The sequence below is a fragment of the Scyliorhinus canicula genome, chromosome 3 (genome assembly GCF_902713615.1).
Source record: "Scyliorhinus canicula chromosome 3, sScyCan1.1, whole genome shotgun sequence".
NCBI classification, from domain to species: Eukaryota; Metazoa; Chordata; class Chondrichthyes; order Carcharhiniformes; family Scyliorhinidae; genus Scyliorhinus; species Scyliorhinus canicula.
The window spans coordinates 264,001,207-264,013,939 of record NC_052148.1 but is presented as its reverse complement, the minus strand read 5'-3'; the positions used below and the strand labels follow the sequence as shown (position 1 = coordinate 264,013,939).

Below are 12,733 nucleotides of genomic sequence, written 5' to 3'. Positions count from 1 at the left end.
CATCCTTGGAGATGAAACACCATTTTATTTCTCTGTCTCAATTTGCTGGATGAAATTAGATTTTTGGAAATCACTTATTCAAAGCTGTGCCTTCCTGAGATTCATTACAGAGAAGCATTGTAATTTGGGGGTCTTGCCTTTGATATTCTTATAAATACAGCAGTGCTGGTTGCTCCCTAACTGGCCAAACATCTCTTATCAAGAGGTTACTCAATATGTAACTCTATGTTGGCATATAGGTGGCAAACATGGCTCATTGGATGCATCTTCACCTCGGAGTCAGAAGGTAATTTGAGAATTACATTAGAGAGTTGAACTCATAATCTTTGTTGACACTTCATTGTAATACTGAAGGATTGCTGAATTTCCAGAGCTGCTGGCCTTTTGGGTGAGATGTTAAACTGAGGCCCTCTCAGATGGAGGTCCCCACAGCACTATTTGAAGATCAGGGAAATTCTCCTGGTTTCCTACCAGTATTTATCCATCAACCAATATCAATAAAACAGAAGATCTGAGCCATTATATCATAACTGCTTGTGTAATGAGCAATATATTGACTATTGCTTACTATCTTTGGGGAAATTAATGTTTTAACTGCCTTTTATCTCCATGTTTATTTTTAACACTTGTATGGCGACATTTTGTTTTAAAGCTAAGCATTGAAAATGAATACATTTTCCAAATTCTTTCTGTAAAAAAAGTGGATTTTAAACCTGAAAATATGACAAGGGGATTTCAGAACATTGCAGATCTATTATCAAGAGCATGTATATGTAGGGAATGATCCGAAATGCAGAAATTCTTGTGACAAGTCAGTGAACTCATGTACTTTCCCAGCTCATCCTGCAGGAGCAGCTTGTGCTGACAAGATGCTGACAGTGACCAAAATCCTTCTGTTTCTTCCAGTAATTCTCGTCAAATTGTGCGCACTGTCAGACTGGGTCTGCAGAGGTATAATCTGAAAGTGTCACCCACTTGCCAGCTGCTGTCATTTTTGGGGAGTCTCCCAATTACTAAAATCTGTCCTAAGCGTAGATGTTTCTCTTTTTGTCGTTGCTTAAACAAATCTGCATTGTCTGCTCGAGACAGTTCCACAATGACCCTTGCATATTCCGCTCATTCACCTCCTTCTCAGTTGTTCCTATTTTGACCCTATTTGCTCTATTAAATTCCGATGACAATCCTCCCCCCCTCCCCCCATCCATTGTCTTGTTAATCCTGCTGCAATCTCTTCTCCCTACTTTCCTACAGGCCACTATGTCTATTCCAATGTATCTCAGGTCACCATGGATGGAATTGAAGAAAAAAATAGATTTGACTTTTGTGTTTTCCAATTTCTTGCAACACACCTTGTGAACCAAACGTGTCAGAATGAGCACGGTTCACTAAAAAAGGAAGCAATCTCCACGACACAGTGTTGAACATCTCTTAAATCAAATGAGGTATGCAACTTCTTATCTTAGGAATTCTCTAAACAATGAAAATCTTAGCCAACCATTTCCTTTTCCAAAGTCTTTTGATAGCTCAGCCCTTTTAGAGCCTTGGGTCACAAGAACATCTGACGATGAAACGAGGCAATTTCGGCTCTGTACTGCGGACTCAATTGTACTGGGACTAGACTGAGCCCGATACATAATTTAACAAAAGGCCTTTGACCTTCTGCAGCTGCAGAACTCAGTCAATTTCTACTGATTGTATGGGGACTCGCGTATCTGCGGGGACAGGCAAAACACATTCACAGTGTGGGCCAGCCGAGTTAAGTGCACCACATTTTTAAAAGAAAGAATGAGTTAATAGTTCCAAATGGCTTAATCAAACTGACAGCAGTATACATCAATACTGCAACCCACTGTAAAATTTACAACTTATTCATCTGCTGTCAGGGTTGGTGCTGTCAGAACTGGACATAGGCATCTTACTTGGTGAGAAAGACAGCCTCATCAGTTCATTCTTGCTTATACTTGAAGCAAATGGGAATGGGGGCGGGGGTAAAATTTCCTCGGCCGTTTCGCTAAACTCTCATTATAATTCTGACAGGATTGCTATGGAATTGATGGGAAGATCATAAGGATAGGTGCTGCTTTTATTGGATTTCACTCTTAGCTTGGTAAGGGATAGATCCTTCTTCGGACTGGAGCAGACTGGAGTGGGGATGGTGGTGGCTGCATTTGCAGTGGGGCTTGGGGTGGGAGGAGTTTGGAAGGTCATGCAAATGTAAACATTGCCTGAAGCACCCCATTTGCAATCAGGTCTTGAGGAGGCAGATCCCATTCACAACATGGCCTTTGTAATCTGGACTGCAGTTTCAAAAAGCAAAAGGAAGACTTGCATTTCTATAACATCATTCACAATCTCAGGATGTCCTAAAGCACTTGACACCACGGAGGTATGTTTGAACTGGAGTTACTGTTGCAATATAGGACATGTGACAACCAATCTACACACAACAATCTCTCACAAACAGCAATGCAATAAGGACCAGGTAGTCTGTTTTCTCCTACAGTCTTGATTGAGGGAAACATATTGACATATTGGCCAAGGCACAAGGGATCACTCCCTGGTTCTTCTTCAAATATAAAGCCATGGGGTCCTTTATGTCCAACTGAGGGGGAAGACTGGACCTCAAACACCTCACCAGAATGACAACACTTCCACAATGCAGCACCACCTCCCCACTGCATGAGAGTGATAGCATTGATTTTGAAGACAAGTCATGAAACGGGGCTTGAATGCCTACGCTTCTGAATCTCAGGTGAGAATGCTGTCAACTGAGCAAACACTGGGCAACTCAGCTGATGATTCAAAGAAATTTGCAACCCACACTCTCAGAACTTGAAGTCTGACTGCTCAACCCCAATTGGTAGTATCTGCATAATCAGCCATTTTTTCACAAAAGAATAGACTTGTTTTTGTCTGAAGACAGAGCAAGGGTTGACATTCCTGTTTCTGAGCCAGAGGCTCTGCGTTTAAGTCCCACTCTTGGGCTCGATGGCTTTGAAAAGTGTCTTCATGATGCGGCCAAACAGATTGATTACTCACCTGTAAATCCTTGCAATATGCCAATGGCTTGTGGTCAAAGTGGTAGAGTCTGCCATGCTAGATGTGGAGCATTGTCCCACAAGCCTGTGGTAATGAGTTGCTGATCTAGTATGGGAAAGCTAGCCATAGAGACAGACATAAGCACGTGCTCTCTCATCCTCATGTACTACAAGCATGGGACAGAATGAAGGAGGGAAGGTGCTTTCTCTGAATATCACTGGAATCTGTGTTAATGAGGATGATCTGACTCTGCCCAATTCTGAAGGTATATCCATGCTGCAATCTTGAAGCATTTGTCATACCTTTTGAGGTTGATTGCAGATCTTTCCCTTTATCTTCATTTATCTTTCCCTCCAAAGAGTACAGCACAATTCGCACGTCATTCATGTTGGCAGAAATGTTTTCCACCTTCTTTTGCAGTCGGCCCAGTTTAATTTCCTGATTGTACAGCTTGTCGCTGAATTTCGCCGTTATTGCTTTAAAACATCAAAACGAGCTATTAAAGTTATGAGTCATTGGGCTGAGACCACACATGTTTCAAGCACAATATCTAATTATACGAACAATAGCAGTTCGAGGATGGCCTCCTGTGAGAGATGTTGTTTACTATTGTATAAAAATCTATCTTTGTTTTGGATCAAAAGCTGGTCTTCAGCTTTTGCGCCACTTTCTACAGAAAATGGCTACACCTGCAGTGCGAAATTAGCATTTTCAGCATATTCTCCAAGTAAATCACTGATATCTTCCCTAACGTTGCTAATGTATTTGATTTGAATGTCAAGGTACTGTAAGGTGAAATATTCCCTGGGGTACACTGAATAAGGGTCTTGCTGTCAATCACAATTACATTGGAAGGGACACAGGAGATGGAAGCAGCTGGTTAACTGTTTAATTCAGTGACATTCTCCCAGGACCACATCGTGATGGATTGAAGGGATCTCCATTATCAGAAAATTTAATTCCTCTTATTGATTTTTTTAAAGCCGCTTATTCAAAATATGTAAGTGTCTCCAGCCTAAATATTTCAACATAGGTGGTAAAACACAACCTCAAAAGCATCCACAGAAGGTGTGCAGGAATGGCAAATTTAGGACACAAGGACTATATTCATTTACTGAAATGTGTTGGGGATTTTGATTTTCAATATCGGATTTGGAGGGTTTCAGCAGTTTGAAGCCAAAAGTTATAACCCGGTCTTGCCAAGACAAAATAACCAAAGTATGATCTGTGTTATGCTTCTGCTCAGGGCCTTGAGATGTTTTTTCTATTAAAGGCAAGATATGAATTTAGAAGTGTTGTCGCTGAAATATATATGGAGTCATATTTTGCTGTTAAAATCACTGTGATGCTAACAGAGCCCTCTAATGATAAAACCAAATGGTGCAACAACTTCAGCCAAGGTCAGGGCTGTGCTTAGATAGGGATATCCAAAGGTTTCTGTTCAAGATATGTCACCTCAACAGTAGCTTAATGAAAATGGCATCCCGCTACTGCCTCATCATTGAAATTCACCGAACAGCATCCGTGTGGAGTCTGCACGTTCTCCCCGTGTCTGTGTGGGTTTCCTCTGGGTGCTCCGCTTTTCTCCCACAAGTCTCAAAAAACATGCTGTTAGGTAATTTGGACATTCTGAATTCTCCATCTGTGTACCTGAACAGGCGCCGGAGTGTGGCGACCCGGGGCTTTTCACAGTAACTTCATTGCAGTGTTAATGTAAGCCTACTTGTGACAATAAAGATTATGATTATTAGTATTATGACTGTATTTGACGGGTAGATACAAATTTAACACACCACAGAAAGACCTGTCCCTTCTAGTTTTGATTCCATTTCAATTTGTGATAAATGGCACTTACTACCAATCAACCTCTCTGGCTCTGAAAATTAACTATTACAGGTGTGGAGTTCATTCCTTCAGGGTTTAAATGTTGGAGAAAGTTACATCTAAAATGCAAATTTTTCCCTATTTTCTTGTCTCCTATAATTCAATCTTACTTTCCATTTTTATTTATTTTCCTGCTCCTTCTTTATCACTGAATCCACCCACTCAAACGTAAACGTTCACCTGATCCTTGTGCTGTTCATTTTACAATCCTTCAGTTCAATTTATTAAAGAGAAGCATTGTTGCTCGTCCTGCTAACTCACTTCATCGTTGCCCTGTTTCCCTCATTGCACAGTTTTCAACTTTCAGTTGCCAACTTTCAGTTATAAAAACCCCAAGCCTGCAAGCCACCCTGCTACAGAAACTTATGCTTCATTGAACGAAAATATCTTGTCCAATGAAAGAGTAGAAAACTCAGTCCACATAATATACCAGACGCTGGAATCGAATAGAAGTCCGGTTTCTAACAGAGGTCCCTGCCAGGCACTTGATTTAACCATTGCCCAACTTCACCTCCGTTGACTTCAAGTAGAATGGGTGTAAAAATGAGAGAGTGCCTCAGACCTAACAGGGATTGTGGAATCACCTGGTCCAATTCCTTTAATTTTATTGGAAATGTATCCATTTTTGAAAAAGGAACTCTATTAACTCCTGTGCTTATGATCTGGATGCACAAATTAGATTTAGATTGCTTAACTGGTGAAATATTTTGTTGGTAAAACGCACAACTTGAATCACAGTGAATGGCACACCGTCACAAGTTTATTTCCATTTTTTTTCCTGTATGCAGTTGCTTTGTTGCTGTACCTGTCTTGCATTGATCTTCCTTGGGTCTTGTAATCATGGGCTAAATTCTCCATCCTGGAGACTAAGTGATGCTGCTGTTGTAGAATCGCTCCCACTAGGAGCTTGGCCCATTCACGTGGCTCACGGCTGAGGGTATTGAGAGAATTGGCTGGGCGCTGACTGATCTTAGCCTGTCACAGAGGGACAGGGCACAGGCACAGAGGGACATGGCACAGGCACAGAGGGACATGGCACAGGCACAGAGGGACATGGCAGAGGCAGTGAAGGACACGTCTCACTCGCTGAGGGGCATGACCCAGTTTCAGTGCGCCATGGCTAAGGTGGAAGGGCCAGGTAATGGTGGCGCCTCCGGAGCTCATTCCAGCCTCCTTTCTGTCCTATGGAGTAGCCTGGTGGCCAACGAGCACCCCGAGGGAGGAGGAAGTGATGCAGCCCATGCTGGTGCCTCCTGCAGGGCAGTTTCTGGAACACCTCAGTGCCTCTGATTCCCGCTCCTCCACCTGACACTGGTGCATCTCATGGGCAGAGGGCAGAACAGAGTGACACATCATGGCAATGACTCATGAATCGCCCACGTGATGACACCCTCACCGAGAAGTGGCAGAGCATGGGGACAGCAGTGTGAATCCCCCTTGTATGACCGCATTCCCAATGAGTAAGCCCTAACCATTCACCATCTCCTGCAAACTGCACCGCCAACATATTTGGGCCCATGAGAAGGAATCACCATCATACATGCAGGGATCATCTGGATGAACAGTGGTGCATTATCTTAAAGACAGGAATCAGACTTGGTCAGAAAATGAGGAGCAGCAGAGCTCATCTCACAGCAAGTCAATATCATCCTCCGTCCCATGGACAAGACCCGCTGATACTGCCAACCCAGGGCCAACACCCTGTGGTGAGTCTGAAATGACCTTTGGGAGTGTGAGTGGGAAGCTGTGGGAGTGGGATGGAGTGTAAGGCCAGGAGGAAGGTGGAATGATGGACTAAGGGAGAGGGAAGGTGACTTTCTTTTGGGGGGGGGGGGTTGAAGAGAAGTAGGGGGGAGAGATGGAGAATGTCAGCAAGATGAGGATTCCCTTAGCTTCCAATGCCACCACGTTACATGGTCACCCTGAGTTGTACTGCCACACCACCCTCACCATGCACCCCCCTGCCCCGGCCTATTCGAGATGATGACGTCCACACTGCACCCCTGTCCTCATCAGCGACTGGCAGCCAGCTTGTGATGTGAGGAGCCTCTATCCTCACAACCTGCCGCTGTCAACAGGAGTACCAGTGGCTGTGCAAACAGTGTTAGCAATAGGCTCTGTGGCCTCTGTCTTGTTTCCCCAGAGTGGTCTACTGTCAATCTCCTCACTGGGTGAGTCTTGTGCTATCTCGCCAGAAGGGTAGCAACTGGTTGTGTGTTGGGAGATATTCATACTGTGCAGTCATTCGTCTCCATGCTAAGATCCTGGTGTGTGGGCTGGTCCTACAGATGGGGATGAGCGAGGGATGTGAGCATTTTCTGGGACCTTAGCTGCAGTGTTTGGTGAAGCCTGGATTTGACAAACAGGTGGTGACAGGGAGCTGGTCAGGTTTCCTGGCTGGGGGCAGAAAGGATGGGATCAGGATGCGGTGGGCAGGCAGCATTGGAGACATTTTGTGGTCCTCAGGGGTGCGCTAGCTGATAGCGTCACTGGTGAGGCTTTTACACTGAGAGGCTGTGTGTGAGGGAGGGTTCCAGCAGCAATGGTGCAGGTGCTCTTTGGTTGAGGTTAGCTCTGCTAATACTCTGCTACCTCTGCTGTGGGGTTGCCCTTCGAGGAGTGCACAGAGGAGTGCCAACAGCTGCTGGGCCTGAGATTGTGCAAGGCCATGCCAATCCCCATGATGATACTGCTGGGGTATGAGGGTTTCCAGAGGGGCGGGCTGGGTGGGCTTCCAATGATCAGAAACCCTGAGAACATTTTCAGTATACGGTCAGCAGTCAGCAGTCTCAACAGCTAGGGGGATGGGTTTAAATTATTTTGTACAGCAGTGTGGGTCTCAGGCTGGACACCCCCAATCCTGAGGGGAACACCTTGAGTCCACACACGGGTCACCAAATCGTTGCTTGATTCACACTTACACCTCCTGCACCCATGCCAGATGTGGATCCATCAACTCGGTATGAAGTTTAGCCTTTACTCACTTTTCATTAGATTTCAGACTTACTTTCGACAGTTCTGGGAAGGAGTCCCAGAACCATTTTCAAAAGCTGTACAAGATACGTAAGCTATACATGGGAGTTGGGCTTCCTCATAAACTAACTCCGTCAAATCTCCTTGCCCCTTGATTTTCCTACTGAGTTTGTGCACCCTACGTGGGTCATCAACCCCACGAAGCACAGGAAATTTGAATGGGGCGTGCTCTCTGTTTGAACAAAAGTAGACAAGACAGAGGTGGGTTGTAATGCTGACTGTCTACATCACAACTGATGTATGATATTCAATCCGACAGGCCAGTTCAATTAAATTGTGGGTGTATTGCAACGCCACCTAGGTTCCAAATCCCATAATACCCTTCCGTACCCAACAAAAGTCTATCAATCTCATTGAAATTTCTAATTGACCCACCCAGCTTTATGGAGGAGAGAATTCCAGATTTTCATTACTACTGTTTGAGTGAAGAACGGCTTCCAAACATGAGCCCAGAATGGTCCATCTCTAAGGTTATCCTTGTGCTAGACTCCCCAACTGGAGGAAATAGCTTCTCTCGATCTATGTTAACAATTCTTTTAATCATCTTAAACACCTGAATTAGATTACTCCTTAGATCTATCTATGTAGAGCACAGGTGATTACTGTATATGTCAAGTCCTGTAACTGAATAAATGTAGCAAACGGTGCGCTTATGCAAAAATGTATTTCTCTGCACCAAGATTTTCTAATAACCACATTTAATTTTTCGGTCCCAGATAACGAAGAGTTTTCCAGACCTGGATCATGAAGCTGTTGAGGTTCCTGGAGCATACCAGCTCCAGTTGTCTGACTCTCAGCTTGATTCTCTTCCGCTTGTTCCCTCAAATATTGGTCTATGAATAAAACAGAAGTTTGGAACGTGTCATAACAATTTCAAAGTGACATTGGAAAAAGCACGGACATTTTTCTGACACCTTTTACATATGCTGCAGGAATGCTCCAAGACCACATTGTCCCTCTACAATTGGGGTTGCCAACAACACTCCTGGAGTGTCCAGGAATGTAAAATTAATCTCCAGGACACTGTAGTGAGCAGGTTGATTGGAAACACATTTTGGTGGATAAAACAGTGGATGAAAAATGGGAGACTTTCAAAGGAGAGGTGAATAGTGCAAGTTAGGTAGGTACCCATGAGAAATATCCAAAGCAAGAGTACCCTGGATTACTAAGGATATTGATGATAAAATAAGGAAGAAAAAAAGGGGCATATGATCCATGCCAGAATAATAATAGCAATAGCAATCAGGAAGAGTAACTAAAATGCATGAGAGAGGCAAAGGCTGGAATAAGGAAGGCAAAGAGGAAACATGAGGAAAGGATTGCAGGCTATGCTAAAACAAATAGCAAAATGATCTTCAAGCATATTAATGGTAAAAGATTAGTGAAGGTTGAGTGGGGCCCAAAATGGACAAGCAGGGTAAACTGCTCACTCAAGCGGAGGGTAGGGCAGTGGTACTAAATGAGTACTTTGCTTCTGTCTTTACCGAATTAGAAGATGGTGACAATGGCCCAGTTGAAAATGTGGGTATTGAGCAACTGAGCAGTATAGTGATAGATAAAGAAAAGTTGCTAAAAAAAAGCTGGCAGCACTCCAGCTAGAGAAGTCGCCAGGTCCGGATGGGATGCATCCTCGATTGCTGAGAGAGGTAAGGGAGCATATTGCGGAGCCGTTGACAGAAATTGTCCAGGCCTCTCTGAACACAGAATTAGTCTCGGAGACTGGAGGATTGCAAATGTGATGCCGTTGTTTAAGAAAAGGGCAAAGGACATCTCAGCAGGCCACAAATCTGTCAGCTTGACATCAAAGTTGGGAAATCTGGTGGAGGCCATAATATGGGATGAGATAAATATACACTTATTTATAGACAATCACCATGGCTTTGACAAGGGCAGGTCATGTCTGACAAATTTATTTGAGTTCTTTGATGAGGTGACTCAGGCTGTGGATTAAGATAGTGCCGCGGATGTTGTATATTTGGATTTTCAGAAAGCATTTGATACAGTGCCACATGGCAGGTTGGTGAGCAAATTAAAAATATTTGCGATTGATGGGTCCTTGGTAGCATGGTTTAGAAGTTGGCTAAGAGATGGGAAACTGATGGTAGATATAGATCGGCATTTCTCAGTTGAAAGTGATATTTCCAGGACTCAGTGTTGGGACCCTTACTTTTTCTGATTTGTGTAAATTATGTAGAATTGGGCATTGAGGGCAAAATTTGCAGATGATACTAAACTATTGAGAATAATGAATTATGAGGATGATGCTGAGCAACTTCAGAGGGGCATTGACAAGTTGGCCAAATGGGCGGACACCCGGCAGATAAACTTCAATGCATTGAAATGTGAGGTAATGCATTTTGGTCGAAGAAACATGAGGAGACGGTATCGGCTCAGTAGTACAACTTTGAGAGGAGTTCAGGAGCCGAGGAACCTCGGGGTTCAAGTGCATAATTCTCTGAAGGTGGCCAAACAAGTTGAACCAGTTGTTAAGAAGGTTTATAGGATCCTTGGGTTTATAAACAGAGGCATAGAGTATAAAAGCAAGGGAGTGATGCTACACCAGTACAAATTATTGGTCAGACCACATTTGGAGTATTGTGTTCAGTTCTGTCACCGTTTTTAACGAAGAATGTTAAAGCCCTGGAGAGAGTGCAGAGGAGATTTACTAGAATTATACCAGGAATTAGGAATTTTAGATGCAAGGAAAGATTGGAGAAATTGGGCTTATTCTCCTTAAGAACAAAGCAATTAGGAGCAGAAGTAGGCAATTCAGCCCTTTGATCCTGCTCTGCCATTCAATCAGATCAAGGCTGATCTCTTCCTTGTCTCAAAGCCACCTCCCTACCTGTTCCCCATATCCCATTAACCCGTTTTTTAAAATCAGAAATATATCTATCTCCTTCCTGAAACCATTTCATGATTCAGACTCCGCCGCACTATGAGGGAGCGAGTTCCACAAATTCACCATCCGCTCCGAGAAGTAGTGCATTCTCATCTCAGTTTTAAATCTACCATCTCTCAACCTATATCTGTGACCACTTGTTCTAGATTGCCCCACAAGGAGGAAAATCTGGTCTCCATTTACTTTATCAATCCCTTTTAGCATTTTATATGCCTCGATCAAATCCCCTCTCATCTTTCTGAGTAGAAGCCCAAACTGTTTAATCTCTCCTCATATGTCAACCCCTTCATCCCCAAAATCAATCTGTTGAACCTCTTCTGTACTGCCTCCAATGCCACCACCTCCTTCCTCAAATAGGGAGACCAAAACTGGACACAATACTCCAGGTGTGGTCTCAACAACACGCTATACAATTGCAACAATACTCCTCTACTTTAATACTCCAGTCCTTTTGTAATAAGCACTAACTTTCCATTTGCCTTTCTTATTACATTTTATACTTGCATACAGGCTTTCTACAATTCATGGGCAAAGACACCCAGATCCCTCTACCCAGGCGTATTTTGAATATGCTTTCCATTTAGATAATAGTTGCTTCATTATGTTTTCAACCAAAATGGATAGCCTGACACTTATCCCCATTAAACTCCATCTGCCAAGTTTTGGCCCAATCTCCTAAACTATCTATATCTGTCTGTGTCTCTACTTTACTGCCTGATTTGCCTAATTTATTATCATCTGCAAATTTTGCTATGTTGCACTCTGTGCCTGCTTGCAGATCATTTATACAGATTGTAAACAGTAGAGGTCTGAGGGCTGACCCTTGCAGCACCCCACTAGTTACAGTTTGCTAGCCAGAGAAGGACCTATTAAACCCAACCCTCTAATTTCTGTCAGTCAACCAATCCTCAATCCAATCTAGTATTCTACCCCCAACCCCCTGCGATCTCACCTTCTGGATCAATCTTTTATGCAACACCTTGTCAAACGCTTTCTGGAAGTCTAGATATACCACATCCACATGTTCACCATTATCCACCTTGTTGGTTACGTCCTTGAAGAACTCAAGCAAGTTTGTCAAGCATGACTTACCCTTCATAAAACCATGCTGATAATGGTGGATTAAACTTTGTTTTTCCAAATGTTTAGTCATCTTCTCCTCAACTTTTGATTCCAGCAACTTTCCTACCACAGAGGACAAGCTAACCCATCTATAATTTCCTACTTTTTGCCTCTCTCCCTTCTTGAATGGGGGAGTTACATTAGTGTGTTTCCAAACCACCGGGACCTTTCTAGAATCCAGGAAATTTTGAACTATCATAACCAATGCATCCACTATCTCTGCTGCCACCTCCTTTAATACCCTAGGGTGCAGACCATCAGGTCTCGGAGACTTATCTATGGAGCAGAGAAGATTAAGAGGTGACCTTTTGAGGTGTTCTAAATTATGAACAATTTTGACAGTGTAAAGGATATTCTGTTCCCACTGGTTAGTATGTCAGTGACTAGGGGGTCACAATTTTGAGATGAGGAGAAACTTCTTTACTTAGTTGTTGGGATTTGGAATGCGCTACCTGGAAGAGTGATGGAGGAGGTTTCAAAAGAGAGCTGGATATATATTTGAAAGTGATGAATTTAGAGGGCTATGGAGAAAGGGCTGGGGAATGGGACTAGCTAGGTTGCTCTTTTGGGAGCTGGTGCAGAACCGATGGGCTGGACTGTCTCCTTCTGTGCTGTAAGTAACAAACTAACAAACTAACTCAGGTGTTGAGTCACAGATGAATAAAAAGAAACATGCATTGTTTCCATTTTTGTTTCTTGGTTCTAAAGATATTTGAGAAGGATCAAAAAATGGTAGCTTGAATGGGCAGATGG

The 12,733-nt window shown here is 43.4% G+C and overlaps 1 protein-coding gene across 1 annotated transcript in view; it reads right to left on the bottom strand.

Moving 5' to 3' along the window:
* Window positions 1–12,733, bottom strand: part of LOC119963510 (multimerin-1-like) — a 96,807-nt gene that overhangs the window by 30,854 nt on the left and 53,220 nt on the right. The window contains exons 4-5 of the mRNA XM_038792748.1: window positions 8,694–8,789; window positions 3,342–3,515 (exon numbers count right to left, since the gene is read on the bottom strand). Coding sequence (XP_038648676.1) covers window positions 3,342–3,515; window positions 8,694–8,789 — 270 coding nt within the window. The remainder of the gene's footprint in view (window positions 1–3,341; window positions 3,516–8,693; window positions 8,790–12,733) is intronic.